This window comes from Rhineura floridana, chromosome 8 (assembly GCF_030035675.1).
Source record: "Rhineura floridana isolate rRhiFlo1 chromosome 8, rRhiFlo1.hap2, whole genome shotgun sequence".
NCBI classification, from domain to species: Eukaryota; Metazoa; Chordata; class Lepidosauria; order Squamata; family Rhineuridae; genus Rhineura; species Rhineura floridana.
The window spans coordinates 33174108-33194064 of NC_084487.1; the positions used below are offsets into that span (position 1 = coordinate 33174108).

Below are 19957 nucleotides of genomic sequence, written 5' to 3' on the forward strand. Positions count from 1 at the left end.
CCTATGAATCGGCGACCTCCAGTATCATCTGTTGTAAACCACCCTGTTCAGATCTTGTAAGTTCAGGTCTGAGACTTCCTTTATGGAATCAATCCATCTCTTGTTTGATCTTCCCCTTTTTCTACTCCCTTCTGTTTTCCCCAGCATTATTGTCTTTTCTAGTGAATCATGTCTTCTCATTATATGTCCAAAGTATGATAACCTCAGTTTCATCATTTTAGCTTCTAGTAATAGTTCTAGTTTAATTTGTTCTAACACCCAATTATTTGTCTTTTTCGCGGTCCGTGGTATCCGCAATGCTCTCCTCCAACACCACATTTCAAATGAGCTGATTTTTCTCTTATCTAATTTATTCGCTGTCCAACTTTCACATCTGTACATAGAGAACGGGAATACCAAGGTCTGAATTATCCTGACTTTAGTGTTAAGTAATACATGCATTTGAGGACTTTTTCTAGTTCTCTCATAGCTGCCCTCCCCAAATCTAGCCTTCTTCTAATTTCTTGACTATTGTCTCCATTTTGGTTAATGACTGCCAAGGTATTGATAATCCTTGACAAGTTCAATGTCCTCATTATTACCTTTGAAGTTACATAAATCTGCTGCTGTCATTACTTTAGTCTTCTTGATGTTAAGCTGTAGTCCTGCTTTTGTGCTTTCCTCTTTAAATTTCATCAGCATTTGTTTCAGATCATTACTGGTTTCTGCTAGTAGTATGGTATCTTCTGCATATGTTAAATTATTGATATTTCTCCCTCCAGTTTTCATACCTCCTTCATCTTGGTCCAATCCCACTTTCCGTATGACATGTTCTGCGTATAGATAGGGTGATAAAATACACCCATTTCACATGCTTTCTGACGGGGATCGAATCGGTTTCTCCCTATTCTGTCCTTACAGTAGCCTCTTGTCCAGAGTATAGGTTACGTATCAGAACAATCAGATGCTGTGTACCCCCATTTCTTCTAAAGCATTCCATAGATTTTTGTGATCTACACAATCAAAGGCTTTGCTGTAATCTATATTGCACAGGTAATTTTTTTCTGAAATTCCTTCATCCATTCCATTGTCCAACATATGTTGGATAAACTAAACCAGAGCTATCATTAGAAGCTAAAATGATGAAACTGGGGTTATCATACTTTGGACACATAATGAGAAGACATGGTTCACTAGAAAAGACAATAATGCTGGGAAAAACAAGGGAGTAGAAAAAGAGGAAGACCAAACAAGAGATGGATTGATTCCATAAAAGAAGCCACAGACTTGAACTTGCAAGATCTGAACAGGGTGGTTTATAACAGATGCTACTGGAGGTTGCTGATTCATAGGGTCACCATAAGTCCTAATCGACTTGAAGGCACATAACAACTACTACTACTCTTGGTTTGAATTTCTCTTTGATTTCTCTAATCTTTTGGAATAGGGCTCTTGTTCTACCTTTTTCATTATCCTCTTCTATTTCTGTACAATAATTACTGTAGTAGTTCTCTTTGTCCCTACGTACTAGTCGCTGTATTACTACATTTAGGTTTCTGGCCATGTTTCTCTCTCCTTTTGCTTTTGCTTTCCTTCTCTCTTTAACCATTTTAAGAGTTTCTTCAGTCATCCATTGAGGCCTTTCTCTCTTTTTAACTAGAGGTATTGTCTTTTTGCCTTCTTCCCTGATAACGTCTCTGACTTCATAGTTCTTCTAGTTCTCTAGCAGCTAGGTTTAAAGCAAATCTGTTCCTTATCTTTAAATTCTTCTGGAATGTTATTGAAATGGTTTTTTGGCATTATCATTGTTTTGTTGTTCTTCTTTAGCTTTACTCTGATTTTCTGTATTACCAGTTTATGATCTGTACCGCATTCTGCTCCTGGTCTTGTTTTCGCAAAAAGTATGGAAGTTCTCCATCTTCTGCTACCAGTATAGGAATCAATTTGATTCCTATATTGACCATTTGGTGATGTCCACATGTACAGTCATCTTTTCGGTTCCTCAAAAAATGTGTTTGCAAGAAACCAATTATTGGCTTCACAGAATTTAATAAGTCCCTCTCCTGCTTCATTTCTATGTCCTAAGCCCCATTTTCCCACAATTTCTAGTTCTTCTCTGTTCCCTACTTTTGTATTCCAGTCCCCCATGATTATCAGAGCATCCTGTTTTGGTGTGTGATCAACTTCTTCCTGTACTTCTGCATAAAATCTCTCCATTTCCTCTTCTTCTGTGTTTGCCATTGGAGCATAGACTTGGATGATGGTTATGTTGATAGGTTTCCCATTAAGTCTCATTGATATCATTCACTCAGACCTAGTTCTTCAGTATTACTGGGGATGGGGGTGGTGGAAATCAAAATAATGTTTAATTGCATCTTCAGATCAAATGATCAGCTTATACAAGCTTTGAATTTATATAAAATAAGTTTTATGATAAAATTGGTTTTATTATTTTCCCCCCTTGGTGATTTAGGTCTTGTTGCCCATCCTCCAATTCGCTCACCCAGTGCCTCTAGTGTTGGAAGTCGAGGCAGGTAAGCAGAAAGTCTTGAAAAAACAATCAGTGTGAATTAACCAATTAAGGTTGAAATCCAATACATGTCTACTCAAAAGTAAACTCCATTAGGTTCAGTGGGACTTACTCCCAGGTAAGTGTATATTGGATTGCAGCCTTGGACATTTTTATCTGACAATATAGAGTTCTAACTTTTATTTGGGGGGTGGAGGGACCCTGTGCTACCTTGTCTTACAAATAATAACCATAAGAAGCTATCATTGTCCATTTTTGTGGCATATGTGTAGTACATTAGTAGCTGTATCAATAAGAGTAATATTCACATGCTTTCTTTTCTTGGGATCACATTCTTATTCTGTTCTTATATTGGCACTGGGTCCTTCACAGTTGCATCCAAAACCCATCCCAATAAATTTGGTTCAGTACTTTTGAGGAAAAGTTGCCGATACTGTCGTGTATGGATGGGTATGAGTCTTGCAATGGGAAGATGAAATAGCTTGAATTAGCTTCTGCTAAAAAGTATTAACAGGCAGGGTGCCTAAGTAAAGTTTGTAAGTGTGCAGGTGCATAATTAACCATAAAAGGTTAATTATCTCATACTATGTCATGTCCCCCACAGCAGCCATGTTGTGTTATGCCATGCCCCCATCAGCCATTTTGTGACTGACACCCTCAGCACTCTCTCAAATTCAAAATGTACCCCCGCTACAAAAAAACTGGCAACCCCTGAGCTAAGGCTTTGTGACCCTTGTCTTCCCTAGGTTCCAAACATTCTCTGAGGCCTGGTTGTATGTTTCTTATTTCTTACAAATGAATGCTAGCGCCACCCCTTTATTGTTGTAGTTGAACTTCATGGAGAAATGTTTAATTGTTTTTATAGCTTCCCACTTGAAGCACAGCTTTCAGACTGCTTTTTAAAACAGGTTTTTATGTGTTGTAATGATTGTAATGAAACAAAAACTTTCAACAATGAAATGTCCAAAAAATCACAAGATGACTGATTCTCACAAACCTCATCAAACCAATATATTTGAAAGCAGTATTGTGCCCTGCTTCAAACTGACATTTATCACATGTCATAATAGTCTAATTTTGATCTTGTTTGATCTTTCGTCCTCTTCCCCACTACTTCCTCCTTTTACAGCTCTGGCTCCTCTAGCAGACCATCAGGTGCTGATTCAACGCAGAGAGTCCCTGTGGTCATGTTGGAGCCTATCAGAATAAAACACGAGTCTGGCATGCCAAGTGAGAACTATGATTTCCCAGTTGTAATAGTGAAGCAAGAAACAGATGAAGAATCCCGGAATCGAAACGTAATCACAATTATAAAATATACTCTTAAGTTTGGGAGGGTAATTATTAGGTTCTTTGGAAGCTGGCTGAATTGCTAAGATTCTGCTAAGGATTTATTTAATGTTAGACTACAAAGAAAAACATATAGTGAGAATTAAGCTCTTCATATTGATCTCTGAAAATATAGCACTCATGCTATCCCCGGTAAGGTTTGTGCTGCATGTAGCTCCTCCTCTCTGTAAGGGTAGGGGACCCATTGAGATGGCCCATGTGATGTCCCCACCCACAATCCCTGCCTTCCTGCAGCAGATGAGATAGATGTCAGCCTATATACACTGTATAATATACCCTTTACACATGTACAGAGGCTATTCAGCACTTCCCAACCTTATGTGCAATATTTCCACTCCACACCTGGGCACTCCACAGTATCCCACTCTTATATGTGGGCAATCCTGGATACCCCTAACCAGTGGTGTGCTGGTAAATGTTTAACAACCGGCTCTCCAAAAAAAATGTATGCAATATATATACGTACATAAGTTTATTATAAATTTTACTGATATAAAGGATGTGTAGCACAAAATTTACAAATAATAAAATATACATTACTCTTTATTGTAAATTCCATATAGCCAATTGATCAAATAAGGAACAGGTTTGAGGCTTTAAACTTAGTTGACAGAGAACCAGAAGAACGATGGAATGAAGTCAGAGACGTTATCAGGGAAGAATGCAAAAAGACAATACCTCTAGTTAAAAAGAGAGAAAGACCTCTATGGGATGACTGAAGAAACTCTTAAAATGGTTAAAGAGAGAAGGAAAGCAAAAGGAGATAGAAACACAGTCAGAATCCTAAATGCAACAATACAGCAACTAGTACGTAGGGACAAAGAGAACTATTACAATAGTTACTGTATAGAAATAAAAGAGGACAACAAAAAGGGTAGAACAAGAGCCCTGTTCCAAAAGATTAGAGAAATGAAAGGGAAATTTAAATCAAGAGTAGGGATGTTGAATAATCAACAGGGGAACACACTGACTGACCGAGATGAAATAAAATGAAGATGGAAGCAATACACTGAAGAACTCTATAAAAGAGATGCCAGGATGACAGATTCATTCATGGAGGAACAGTATGATGAACCAGAAATTTCAGAATGTGAGGAGAAAGCTGCTCTTAAAATACTTGGAAGAAACAGATCACCAGGAACTGATGGCATACCAATAGAGTTGCTACAAGCTACTGAGACTGAATCTGTCCAAATTTTGACAAAAATATGTCAACAAATATGGAAAACTGAGCAATGGTCCACAGAATGGAAGCGTTCCATATACATCCCAATTCCAAAGAAAGGGGATCCCAAGGTATGCAGTAATTATCAAACTATTGCCTTAATATCCCATGCAAGTAAAGTAATGCTCAAGATTCTACAACAAAGGCTCTTACCATATATGGAGTGAGAAATGCCAGACGTCCAAGCTGGATTTAGAAAGGGAAGAGGCACCAGGGATCATATCACAAACAGACGTTGGATAATGGAATGGACCAAGGAATTTCAGAAGAAAATCACCCTGTGCTTTATAGATTACAGCGAAGCCTTTGACTGTGTAGATCATGAAAAACTATGGAATGCTTTAAAAGAAATGGGGGTGCCACAGCATCTGATTGTCCTGATGTGCAACCTATACTCTGGACAAGAGGCTACTATAAGTACAGAATATGGGGGAACTGATTGGTTCCCCATCGGAAAGGGTGTGAGACAGGGGTGTATTTTATCACCCTATTTATTTAATCTATACGCAGAACATATCAAACGGAAAGCAGGATTGGACCAATGAAGGAGGTGTGAAAATTGGAGGGAGAAATATCAATAATTTAAGATATGCAGATGATACCTTACTACTAGCAGAAACCAGTAATGATTTGAAATGAATGCTGATGAAAGTTAAAGAGGAAAGCACAAAAGCAGGACTACATCTGAACATCAAAAAGACTGAAGTAATGACAACAGAAGATTTATGTAACTTTACAGCTGACAATGAGGACATTGAATTTGTCAAGGATTATCAATACCTTGGCACAGTCATTAACCAAAATGGAGACAATAGTCAAGAAATCAGAAGAAGGCTAGGACTGGGAAGGGCAGCTGTGAGATAACTCGAAAAGGTCCTTAAATGCAAAGATATATCACTAAACACTAAAGTCAGGATCATTCAGACCATGGTATTTCCGATCTCTATATATGGATGTGAAAGTTGGACAGTGAAAAAAGCGGGTAAGAGAAAAATCAACTCCTTTGAAATGTGTTGGAGGAGATCTTTGCAGATACCATGGACTGTGAAAAAAACAAATAATTGGGTGTCAGAACAAATTAAACCAGAACTGTCACTAGAAGCTAAAATGATGAAATTGGGGTTATCATACTTTGTACAGATCATGAGAAGACATGATTCACTAGAGAAGACAATAATGCTGGGAAAAACAGAAGAGAGTAGAAAAAGAGGAAGACCAAACAAGAGATGGATTGATTCCATAAAGGAAGCCACAGACCTGAATTTACAAAATCTGAACAGGGTGGTTCATGACAGATGCTCTTGGAGGTCACCGATTCATAGGGTCGCCATAAGTCGTAGTCAACTTGGAGGCACATAACAACAACAAAGGGGTGGGGTGGAGAGGGGCACTTTGTCAATCCAGGAGGCTGCAACAGATACCATACGGACAAAAATATCCTTTCATAACCCACCAAAATTGCAGTTTTACTGAAGTCCAGCTGGGATTAGAATGTCATTCCAGTTAATCCAATGGTGTTTTAAAATACCCTGAATGTCACCACCCCTCACTCTTCTTTCTGTCTCTCCCTTTCCTTTCCTACCTTGGCAACAGTTGTCTTCTCAAAGCTATTCTGGTAACACTTCCGTGGCCCTTTACATTTACTTTGGTGGAACATTATTTTCCCCCTCCCTCCACACCGTAACTGCAGATACATTTTACATTTTTATGCATGTCAAATTTATATTATATTTTTATGGATGTCAACGTTTCATTCAACCCCCCCAAATATTTTGTGGGCCAATTCCTTATGCTGGTGTGTGTGTGTGTGTGTGTGCGCACACATGTGCCAGTCAAACCTTCTCTACCAGCTCTCTCAACCCCACCATCTTGCGTGTTTAGTGCCATCTATTCAGATTAATTCTACTAATGGAGTTGATGGTCGCATGCTATGGATTTCAATTAAAAGGGGTGCGTAATACTTTATAAAGCAATCTGTAGTTCTGCAGGGGGGGAGAGGCTACCTTCTGTGGGGAGAAATTGAGGAGGGGGGAAGAGAAGTCAAAATGTGTTGTTTTTTTAAGTGAAGCAAAAGTGGGGGAAGAGACCTATTGCCTTTTTAAAAATTATAATGCAAAAGTATGCAAGCAGCTTTAGGAAAGATGCATTTAAAGAAAAAATAACAGGGTTATTTTCAATGTTTAGGTACCCTAAAAATGTCAGCAATGGGAAATGAAGGATTAGAGAGGAGAGGAAAAGAGCTACTGACATTCTCATATTCCTAAGGATACTGAGAAGTCTTTTTAAATAGGCAAGATTTAATGCATGAGCCAGAGCAAAATCTTTAAGAATGACTGTTTTCAGAACACAACAATTCTGCTCTGCAATACACACACACAGTTGTTGTTCCAACAGGCCCCATATTTGGGGTGGGATTAGCCCTCTTACCTGGCTGCAGTCCTGCACACATTTACCTGGGAGTAAGTCCCGTCGAACTCAATGGGGCTTACTTCTGAGTAGACGTGCACTGAGATGCACTGTCAGTTGTACTTCAAAGGAAGCAAGTAAACTTGGAAATCCATGACATTTCCTTCCTTCCTAACCCTAGGCAATCTATCCACTAGTCGTTTCTCCCAGGTTTAAAGAAAGCAGGCCCTGGTGAAAGGTGCCCCACTGCCTTTCAATGATCTTGAGGTGATGCAGGGCAGAGCTCTTACCCACCACCAGTCAAAGTTTGCCCAGGGAAGGGACAAAAAGGAGGTGCCCCCACCCAGGAAATTGCCTAAGCCCCCCCCCCCGCAGGTGGACCCTGGGTGGGGGGAGGCGAATGGAAGCCCCACCCAGACTACCACAGCCAAGCAACAGGGAATGGCGTGCTCCAGAGCCCCTCTTTGGCAATAGGCGCTCCTCACCCCGGGGGCAGAAGTGGCTTCTGCAAGGGGGCCAGTGGGGCCGCTCCCTCCGTCCCTGCAAGCGAGGCTGCCCGCGAGGGGGCCGGGCAAAGAGGCAGCACTTGGGCAAAGCTCTCACCTGCACCTCCCCACCGCCGCCGCCTCCTGCTGCAAAGCAAAATGGGGAGACGCCTTAGGAAGAGAGACCACAAGCCTGTTTAACAACCGGCTCGCAAAATTCCTGAAATTTTAACGATCGGCTCTGGCGAGCCAGTACCAGCTGGCTCCAGCACACCACTGCCCCTAACCCACTGTGGTAATATTTATTGCTAGGTTGTATGTGTAGCAAACCTTTCCTTCAAGGGATACCCATATGGAATAAAGCTGCCACCAGTTTTAGAATGAAATATCTGCTTAGTATTCGCCAAGAGATATAGTAGATTGTATTAGAATTAGTTCCATTTGTTTATTCAACACCCCCCTGACTAATATTTATGGTATATAGTAACCAAGCATAGGCATGAATATGGAACAATAAAAAACAAAATGATACTTTATTATTTTCAGAGGAATATTTTTAAACCTTACAGATAGAAATAAGCTCTGATACAATATAACGCTACACTAACTAAATTTCTTCCCTTCCCAGAGTAGCCACCACCCTCTAACACAATTCCTAATCTATCTATCCAAAGCCCAGAATAAAGCAACCACTTAACTGACAAGACCTCCCAGTATATTTTAAACACAAACACTCATTCCCTCCCTCCAACCAGAGAATCCAACATCCAATCAGAAACATTCACGCCAGACACTCACTCCCTAACATTGCATTTTACCCCTCCCCTCTCTGCTTACTAAATAAGGATAAATGGGCTCCTGCCGGGAGGAAGGGCGGGATATAAATCAAATAAATACATAAATAATGTTAGCAAATAAACATCAGGAGAACCAGGATTACATACTTACATATTCTTGTGATGTCACAGTCCGCCCTCGGAGACTTGTGGAATCTGATGGATTCCTGAATGCTCTGGGGAATTTTCTGGCTGATATGGCTGATGCTCCTGTCAAGGCTCTTGTCTCTCTTTGGAATTGTAAGATGTGTAGAGCCCTCGATACGATTGCTCCTGAGTGTCCCTGCTTTTGCTTTGGAGCATGTAGGTCACCTTGGTACTCCAGTGATCTGTGTGCAATGAAACAGGAGGGTCAACATCTGGAGCACAGATGATGTAAATCTTGGTCCAAACCTGAACAAACATAGGAAAGGTTGCACCATCTTTCTTACCACATGGCATTGATGACGACAAAGAAGGCATACTTCCCTGCCACCATTGTGTCTGCAAGTAGCAGCCTGGCAGAGCTTTTCCGAGTGGTGAATGAGCTTTTGTCATCTGGCCAAGAGACTGTTGCTGTGACACCCTTGGAGGCCTGCTGTAACAATTTTGCAAAGCAATTTAGGGATAGAATTGCTCAAATTTGGACAGAGTTGGATGCCACAGTTAGAGCAAGTCCAATGGAGGCATTCAGGGCACTGTTCCATCTGTATTGAATCAGTTTTTATTATTGCACCCTGAGATTGTGGACAAGCTGTTGAAGAAGTATGGCCAGCTACCTGCCCCCTTGACACAATGCTTCAATGGTTCCACTCATACATCCAGAGACATTCCAAAAAGAAGTTATGGGAGTCTACTGTCCTGTGAACTGTCCATGGGAACGGCATGTCCTGTGGTGTTCCACAGGTTCCATCTTGTCCCCCATGCTATTTAACATCTATATGAAGCCACTGAACTGTCATCAGGAGATTTGGAGTAAGGTGCCATCAATAGGCAGATGACACCCAGCTCTACCTCTCTATTCCATCTGAATCAGGAGAGGTGGTTGAGGTGTTGAACCAGTGCTTGGAGGCAGTGATGGGCTGGATGTGGGCCAGTTAAATCAGACTCAATCTTGAAATGACAGGAGTTAAGTGCTCAGAGTTTTCATGTCTGGGAGATGGGAAGATGTTCTGATTGGGGTTGCTCTCCCTTGAAAGGAGCAGTGTCAGGATCCCACCTCAGACCACCACCTGTCAGGTCCCTCCAGTCAGGATCCTGGGTTTTATTTGTTCTCTCACCGGCTGTAGCACAGATCTCGCAAGATCCCACTGCTAGGCAGCACCACCAGCCACTCCCTATTTCACAATATTGCCTTAGGACTTTGCCTTAGTCCCCTTCTGGCTTATTGTTACTTTGTGTCTGGGTGCACTTGCAGGCCACAACCCCCCTGTATCTTTGTGCCTATAAAGAATACAGCACTGGGTTGCCCTGGATACTTGATGAAACACTATCTCTTCACCGCTTCCACCATTTGATACTGTTTCTCCGCCTTGGATTAGGCTTTTGGTAAACAAAGAAAATATTTATTTTTAAACACCAGGAAATAACAAGATTACTTATGGGATATTTAACAAGTGTATGGTTTCATATATTGTGTTACTCATTATGTTTCTAGTCACATATAATCTGCCTCAATACCAGCCTAATACAATCCAACCCACAACCAACTCCAACAGAACTCCCAAACTCCACTTCAACCAACCACAACCCACAACAACCAACTGACTCCTAACTCTCATCCTCTCATTTATACCTTCAGCCACTCAAACGCTCAGCCAATCATCATACAGCATTCTCCAGCACTTACCATGTATACTTTAATAATCCTGCACTTACCATATTTACAGTTATCAAAATACAGGGGCATCACAAGCAGGTTCTCAGCTTAGGGGTAGTCCTGGATCCAGCATTGTCACTGGAGGCTCAGGTGGCCTCCGTGGCTAGGAGTACCTTTTTCCAGCTTCGGCCCCTTTTGGATAGGGATAACTTGGCCATAGTACCCCATGCTCTGGTAACTTCCAGATTGGATTATTGCAACCCGCTCTATGTGGAGCTTGCCTTGAAGACAACTCGGAAACCTCAACTGGTCCAAAATGCAGGTACTGGCTGGGGTTCCCTGTAGAACTCATGTAACCCCTGTTTTAAAACATTTGCATTGGTTGCAAGTTCATTTCTGGGCTCACGTTAGTGTTTAAAGCCCTGAACAACAAGAGGGGGGCTTTTGGTAGCTCTACCACCTTCAGAAGCTTGGGGGGGGGTGGCCTGGGAGAGGACATTCCCTATGCCAGCCCTACGTTTTGGAACTCCCTCCCCACAGAAGTGCATCTGGCAACTTCACTGTGCAGGTTTTGACACACCTCTACCATGGCATTTGACACCTGATATATATTTTAGGACCCACCCTATTTTTTTGTGATATGGTTTTATGTTGTTTTTAACTGTTTTTAATGTATTTAAAACAGTTGTGACCCACTCTGGAACCTTCAGGTGAAAGGCAGGCAATACATTTTGATTGTGATGATGCTATCTTCTCTTCTGCAGTCAAGGTCTAAACATTCAAAGTGGTTTTTTTTATTCTGGAGGTTCTTTCTAAAGCCATATGTTCATTCAGTTACAGTAGTTGATTCAATTATCTAGATCATAACTTCCTCTTATTAATACACTATATAAACATGATGTTATATTAGGCATTTTTTTTCCTTTTTATTACAGACGAGGTTTCCAGGAACTTTGCTTACCTCATTGTTGTTGAATACCAATCGTAATCGCTCACGTGAAGCAACCGCCTTAAGAACTGAAGCACCAGACAGTACAGGTGACCAGCCATCCAGTGGCAAGGCAGCATGGATAGGGGCTCCTCATGTTGGAGACAGCAGGAAAGATGATGACCCCAATGAGGACTGGTGTGCAGTGTGTCAGAACGGAGGAGAGCTTTTGTGTTGTGATAAATGTCCTAAAGTGTTCCACCTTTCTTGTCATGTTCCCACACTCAGGAATTTTCCAAGGTAAAAACAGCCAGATTCTGTGGCATGAGCTCAGATATTTATTTATTTAAGTCATTTTCTGGTTTTAAAGCTAAACAGGAGCTCTCACTATTATGTTCAGTCTTTGGGTATGTGAACACATTCTTTGCTATTGTGGAGAGTCTTGGAATGTCATTCCTACAAAGTGCTCTGTGGCAATTGGTGAAGGCTTTCGAATTTTACCAGCCCTTCCCAGTGTGTCAGTGATGAGGTTCTTGTTGGCATTTATTTAGCGCTGCTGATGTTCTAATGCTGCATTTGTTCTTATTATAAGTTCTTTTTGAAATATATTGTTGTTACACTACATTGGTTATTTTAATCGATTTTTTAAAAAATGGTAAATAAACATTGGGTATCCTGTTATCACAGAACCAAATTGACTAGAATATTGTTATGCTGTAACAGAATCCTTTATAAAAGTCAAAACTGACTTTTTTATATATAAAGCAGGAGTGGTGAATCCGCAGCCCAGATCTGCCCCTTGAAACCATTTCTGGTGGCCCAACAGCCCCTCCCACAATCATGTGCACGCACACACAATGTATTCTGGGAAAGCGCCTCTTCTGGTGTGGCGCCATTGCAAGATGAACTTAGAGACTTAGGAAACAGGAAGGAGCATGTCTCCCTGTTTCCTGCACTCTAAGACCTCCTGGAGGAAAACCAGATACTTTCTTATGTTAAAATGAGAGAAAACGAGGAGTGCTCCTTCCTGTTTCCTAAGCCTGTTTTTTCTCCCCATAGCAACACTGTGGTAGGAGACGTTCCTCTGAATGTGTGCATGTATGTGTGTCTACTTATCTGAATGTGTCTGTGTGTTTTCACCTGTGGCATGAAGCCTTTGGACAACTGGCCAATCTTTAGTGGAGTCCTCAGATCAAAAATGTAGTCATCCCAATATAATAAGGCCAAGGGAGACATTTTACATACTGAGAAAATCATTTTTGGGGGAAAGTATTTCTGCTTTCTCCAGGGCTTGTGTTCTGCCATCCAATGCTGCTACTCGTAGGGGTCTCTTCTGTTTTGCTTTTAAGCAAGAACAGGTAGACTTCAATGGCAGTGTTCAACTTTCCCCATTTACTTCCCATTTTTAATCCAGGAAATACCCATGACCTTTAATGCATGATAGACTTTCTGGGCTCCTACTGGGAGGAAGGGTGGGATATAAATCAAATAAATAAATAAAAATAGTGCTTCTTTGGACAGTGGCAGAATACTTCATTCACTCCTTGTCTAAGGAGCTGGTGAGAAGACAGTTTTAGTGGAGGTCCACTTGTTGAAGCTGGCGGGGGAATGGCAAGCCATGTCCCTTCACTCTTTAGAGAAGCCTCCCAGCAAATTACTTTCCCCAACCGTGTAGCCGTGTTCTTTCCTCCTTGCTGAGGAGAAGGGAGAGCTGTAGACACATGGGAACATTGTATGGCAGTAGTCTTTTACTATTATAATTTTCTTTCTAAAGTAAAAGGAAAAGGTAGCGTGAACCCCTCTGAGAGAAGCGAGGTAGGAAGCATAATTGGCGCCCTGGGCTCCTGCTGGGAGGAAGGGCGGGATATAAATAAAAAAATAAAAAAATAATGAGGTCACTCCATACAATTTGTCTTCCTCACCACCCTCCACAAAACATTCTGATAATGAGATGACAAATGGTGTTTGGGTGAAGTAATTGTAAAATTGCTGAAATAAAGGCATATCTTTATCAGTTGACTTCCTCTGAACCTTATCTTCTTCTAAAACTCATTATAAATAGTACATAAAAGAGTTGCCTAGAAGCATTCACATCATGGATTGATGGCCGTCTGTCTTCTCTTTTGCATAGCGGAGAATGGATTTGTACATTCTGCCATGATTTGTCCAAACCAGAAGTAGAATATGATTGTGATGGTCCAAGTCATATAACTGAAGAAAAACGAAAACTGGAAGGCAATATGGAATTAGCACCTATAGATCGGAGGGTGAGAACACAGTCATTGAATTGAATTGTTTGTGTTTTGTGGCTACTTCTTGAATAATGTTATATTGGTACTATATTTGTATTTTTGATATCAGAAGTTTTAAGAATCTCAATGAACGCATATTAAAACTTCACTCTTGTAAACAGCAAGGCATGGACAAAGGAGATCTATGACACTTCCTCTTGTGTTTAAACTGCACTTGAAATTAGAACAGTGTGTTCCTCTGCCAGATGATTTGAACATCTTTCCTGAGTGTCCTTTACTTGGAAAATGGTTGAAGATCCATTAAAATGTGTATCAGGTGTGGAGTATTTAAGTTGCAATGTCTACATTTTTTTCATAGTTTTAGGAAATATACTAATTACTTAGTGGAACACGCATTCTCTGAGGTACACACATTGGCCCAATGTGCACATAACACTAAACCAAACCATGACTAAGAATAAAACAGGTGAATGTGCAGGTACTCAGAGGAAAAATCACCACCACTTTGCTCTGTCTGTCCGTCCTGCTCCTGCTACACTACCCAGAGTTTAGCTATGGTTTGGCTCAGTATTACATCCAAACCCAGGGTCATAGCTTGCTTCCACCAGGGACAAACCTTGAGTAGATTCACTAATAGGCAAAAAAACTTGCAGTTTAATAACATACCTATAGCCAACAGATATTTCTATCAAACTTTAAAAAGCAGGGAAATTGGACAGCTATAGTGAATGCCACCAGGGCAGCAAGAGACCTGACCTCCTCTCTTGAGATACTGTACTGCCCTACACATATGTCAAAATGCAAACACAATTTGGGTTGGTCTTTCACAGTCCAATCCACTTCCTGTGTAGCTTGGAATAATTTGATAACATGTGCCTCAGCATATGGTGAGTGGTGGCAACACTGCCATCTCCAAAGATGGAGAATTACATTTTTGAATGTTTGTTGGTGGTGTTCTTACTTTGCTTCTTTCCTGTGTTACTACTGTTTCTACAGAGAATCTAACCTAGAAAATTATATTTCTCTCATTATTCATCCTAGAAATCTGTGTCAAATTTATTTTTATTAATTTCATAGCATTTTTATTGGTCAGTGCCATATAATGGTGAAGACAGCCTTTTGTGTTTCAAACTGGAGGTTATGTTCTATTTCTATTTTGGGTGCATTAACAGTTGACTCTGAAACTGCAGTCTGATGTAAAATCAGTCTGATTACAACATGTTGCTACTTAAACAATGACTCTAGCTGTTGGAAAAAACAAACTTGGCCTGCCCAAGATGCATTTTTCAGCCTGAAATGCTTAAACCATTCCACTTAAGGAAAGGTGGGCATGTTCAATTAAAAACATAGAGCACATAGCATTTTGCTATAATATATTTCACCTCCCACTGTTTTATCATATGCAAACTGAGACACTCCTGATGTCCACTGGAGACTATTCTGCAGAATAGTCAGTGCCATTATTCCACAATTGTTTTTGGAGTTTTTTTAGTGTTGCACATTATTGCTGTACTTCACATATTCACAGAAACAGAAGCAAAATAAAATGATTTACTATAGGAAACTTAACTAAAATTGCAAAGTAAATCAAACAAATTTAAAGTAACTATCTGAACTCTATCAACTGTCTTAATATTGTTGCTTCCTCCCTGCTAAAACAAGATCAGCACAGCACATGTCTTGTTTCTGTTATTTGGACTGATTGCAGGTGTTGCCACTACAGGGAGGAAGAGGAAGGGGAGAGAAGGAGATTGGGTGGGTGGGCAGGCACTGGGCAGAGAGGAAACCCCTTTCCTTTCCCCTCACAGAGCTTCAGTCAGAGCTGCTGACTGTTAAACCACTCTGCCCATTGGTGCTCTGTCAGGGGAATAGCAGTCTCCGAACAACTCTCAGCACCCTTTACAAACTACACTTCCCAGAATTCTTTGGGGGAAACCATGACTGTCTAAAGTGAAATAAAGGTCTGGTGTGGGTATGGGCCCTTTATTAGCCAAGCCAAGCAGCTGTGAGTCTGGCTTTTAGAACACTGACAATTGGTTCTTACTGAGCACTCCTGGGTTTATCATTGACTTCAGTGCTAAATTTCTTAAATTAATTAAAAATCTGCTAGGCATTTTTTCTACTTTTAAACTGCAGAAGATGAAGGTCAGAGTGTGGGGCAAGGACAGTAATAGAATTACAGGTACTCTGTGAATATGGCTGATTTTTAATTAATTTCAACAAATTATGAGAACTCTGACAGTAAAAAGTCCAAAATGGGTCTAGTTTTCTCTCTCTCTTTTTACACTTTGTACTGTCAATTCTCTCTGACTGTTTTGTGTATCGCCATGAAAATTTACAGGGTTGTTAAGCAAGCGTTTCTGAGTTCAGGACTATATGTTTTGTAATGTTTTGTTTTAAAATGAGCTTATGGGAAGCATCAGAATGGCATGGCTGGGCTATTTTCAATTTAATATTGTGGAATGTGAAAAATCCATGCTGACCATAGTGTACAGCCACTCTTGTGGCTGTATAATAAGGTTTATTCTTGGCTCACTGCTCTTGGTTTGTCTGGGAAGACAAGCTACAAGCCCAGGATCAGAAGTAACGCTAAGTCAAACCATGGCTTAGCTCTAGATAGTGCAGCAGGACCAGGGATGAGTACAGCAGCCATGATTTTTCCTCTGAGAACCCACAAATTTGCTAATTGACACAGCCATGGTTTGGCTTAACATTACATGAGAACCAGGGTAGTTGTCTGTCTGTCTAGTCCTTTTATCAGTACATCTTGAAAATGATGTGATAGTAGCTTAAATAGTCCATTGAAGGAAAAGGCAGGGCTGGGGAAATCTCACAATGTCAGAATTTCAGCAGGCTCTCTGCCATAGTTAGAAACTGCATTTTTCTAAGACTGCATTGCTGTTCTAGCTCTTCAGGTTGGTGTTCTGAGTAACTGTGGTCATTTCTCCCACTGTGCAGAAATGTGAAAGATTACTCCTGTACCTTTACTGCCATGAAATGAGCCTTGCTTTTCAAGATCCAGTCCCTCCCACGGTATGGTTGTCACTTTATTTGCCATTGACATTTTGTAAGAATTGTGTTAGTATTCATTACTTGTTCAACAAACTATTCTCCATATGTCAGTGCAGCATATTTTCAACAGAGAGAGAGAGAGAATGAACGTTGATGCTAAGCAGGACATCATTTGAATCTCATATTTCAGTACAGTTGTTAACTATTTTTTGAAGGAAAAAAATTACTGATGCACCAGTTGAGTTTCTGATCTGTACATCTTTATACTGCATGTCGTTGAAGTAAGATATTGCATGTCGTTGAAGTAAATGCTACCAAGGACCATGCAGAATGTGTTTTACTATGTTGTTGTTATGTGCCAACATGCACAGTCAACATGCATAAACAGGAAGGAGCAAACACCCAAGGCGTAAGAGTAGACAGGTGGGGTGAGTTCAGCACAACTGAGGAAGGCACTGTTGTTGTTGTTATTATTATTGTTATGTGCCTTCAAGTCTATTACAATTTATGGCGACCCTATGAACCAGTGACCTCCAATAGCATCTGTCATGAACCACCCTCTTCAGATCTTGTAAGTTCAGATCTGTGACTTCCTTTATGGAATCAATCCATCTCTTGTATGGCCTTCCTCTTTTTCTTCTCCCTTCTGTTTTTCCCAGCATTATTGTCTTTTCTAGTGAATCATATCTTCTCGTTATGTGTCCAAAGTATGATAACCTCAGTTTCATCATTTTAGCTTCTAATGATAGTTTTGGGTTAATTTGTTCTAACCCCAATTATTTGTCTTTTTCGCAGTCCATGGTATCCACAAAGCTCTCCTCCAACACCGCATTTCAAATGAATTGATTTTTCTCTTATCCACTTTTTTCACTGTCCAACTTTCACCAAAGCACAAACACACCTTAAAACATCATGAAAACAGACTTTAAAATATATTAAAACAGAACATCATTTTTTGTGGAATTTTTTTTGTTCCACAAGTTTATGAGTAACAATAAATGGATGCCAATTGCAAGTACAGCGGGTTGTATCTAACGCTGTGCAAGGGTAGTTCCACTCACACACTGAGACTTCTGTTTCCTCTCGACCCCCACATTCTCCAAAAATCTGATTTTGGGGGTGATTTTGATTTTGAGGACATACTGAGAGCTGGTGGAGAAAGAAGAGAAAGAGGAAGTTCTGTTGCATGCACAGAAGTTTGTTGAATGAACTGAGCTGCAGTGTTGGATACAGCCTAGCATTAGGCAGGATTGGCAGTTTCAAACTTTTCAGCTTTGCTTACAAAATACAAAAAAAAAACCATGTTACATTAGATCACTTAAGGACAGGCTTGGGGACTCTGTGACCCTTCGGATGTTGTTGGGCTCCAACTCCCATCATCTCAAGCTAGGATGGCCATTGTTAAAGGAGGATGGAACAGATTTGGAGATTGATTAGTTCACAATTTTTCAAATATGTTCCTATTACAAGTCCCAAAAGACAGATATATAGTGACAGTGGCACCACATATGAATCAGCATGCTCCTCCAACATGTGAGTTTGAGACATTACTGTTGATGTAGCTTATACTGGGGTTAGGTGCCAGCAATATGCCAGCTTGATGACAAACTGTTTTGAAGGGGGTCCATCTCCAAACACTCTTCCACACTGCATCCGATATGGTCACCGCAAATTCTGTCTCCCAAGCTATTTTCAACTCTTTAGCTTGCCCACATTGAAATCCATCAGTCAGCTATAATAAGCGAAGCTGTGCCTTTCCTTCTGTCTGCTGCAAACATTAATTTTCAAATACTGTCCAGGAACTCTATACAGGAAACCTGTCCAACTCTCTAGCAAGGTTTTGCACTTTAAGCTTACATAGCCAATTGACATTATAACCCCAAAGCAGTGCTTTTTCTGCCTATTGGTTTCCCATTCTCAAAAAGACCTCTTATCTGACAGATTCCTGCCTCTTTCCAATTCTTAAAGTCTCTGTACCTCTCCAGAATTGAGAAGTGTGGGTAGTTGCAGCTAAATTCGGGGTGACGGGAGAGTAGGTCTCTTCTGTCATGTGACCTCCACAGTCTATTTCTTGCCTCATCTTCTAAGCAGATGTGTTTCCCTTAGCTCTAATAATCTTCTCACCTTGGTCTCTTCTGCTTTTAATTATTAGCTTTCTGTGTGTTTCTTCCTGTATGATTGGTGTTTTTTTGGTGTGTCTTTTTGTCTGAATTTTCCTCAGTGTCCTGAGTGTTCCTGTCCCCTTCCATATTGGTATTCTTCTCACAGTACCTTTCCATCACCCCATTTGTGTTGACTGTAGAAAGAAAGCAAAACACCTTTTGTTGGTTTTCTTTCCATTAAGATGTACTTTTCCTGCCTGCTTCTCTCTTCCCTTGCTTGAATTGATCGGAGCAAGAATGGGTGGTTTGGGGCCGAATTAGTGCCTGCTGCTTGGTGCACTGTACTTGGGGGTTTTCTAAATTTTTAATCTCCGCATCCCATTCTGCATGAGTATGAGCAATGATGGCTATCTATCCTCCAACTGTTAGTGGCCAGGATGCTGAGTTTCAGGAACCGGTTTTCCACAGCAGTGCTTTCAGGCTCTGCCTGCATGCCTCCATCTTAGCAGCCTTCACCCCCAACCAAGGGACATACTGGATGGGAATCCGGCTCCTTGGAAAACCCTTAAAAAAAATAAACACAAGGAGGCTTCTGTCCCATCAGTCGCAGAGCCCACCTAAAAGTCAATATCCACCATTTGAAACCCACCCAAAATAAGATGGCCGCCATTTTGAAACCTGTCACTGAGACTAATATGACAGCAGCAGCCATTTTAGATACCAGAGCTTTTGCGGCCCAGTCAGAGGTTCCATTTGAAAGTTTTTCAAAGGTCAAGCACCCTGTTAAGTCTGCCTCAAAGAGCCATATGGTTCCACCGTGAACCAACCCCTGTCCTGTTGGTGATAGGGCCTTTGTCAGATGAGGACACTAGTATTAACCCTAAGTTCATCACTCTGTTTGATTCTCCTACTGCTTCTTCAGAGAAGGACTGTGAAGAGTTTGTGGATTGGAGAGGGGTTGCCTTTGCACCAGGCTGTTCCTTCATATCACTCTACTTCTCTTCCCTGTGGAACAGGCAAGGCCTTTCCCACCACCACCTATCTTGTCACAGTC

At 40.9% G+C, this 19957-nt stretch overlaps 1 protein-coding gene across 2 annotated transcripts in view; it reads left to right on the forward strand.

Moving 5' to 3' along the window:
- TRIM24 (tripartite motif containing 24) overlaps nt 1-19957 on the forward strand; it is a 116910-nt gene that overhangs the window by 87058 nt on the left and 9895 nt on the right. For both annotated transcript variants that reach the window (XM_061638819.1, XM_061638820.1), the window contains exons 13-17: nt 2453-2513; nt 3639-3807; nt 11545-11837; nt 13669-13804; nt 16748-16822. In XM_061638819.1, the coding sequence (XP_061494803.1) occupies nt 2453-2513; nt 3639-3807; nt 11545-11837; nt 13669-13804; nt 16748-16822 (734 nt within the window). The remainder of the gene's footprint in view (nt 1-2452; nt 2514-3638; nt 3808-11544; nt 11838-13668; nt 13805-16747; nt 16823-19957) is intronic.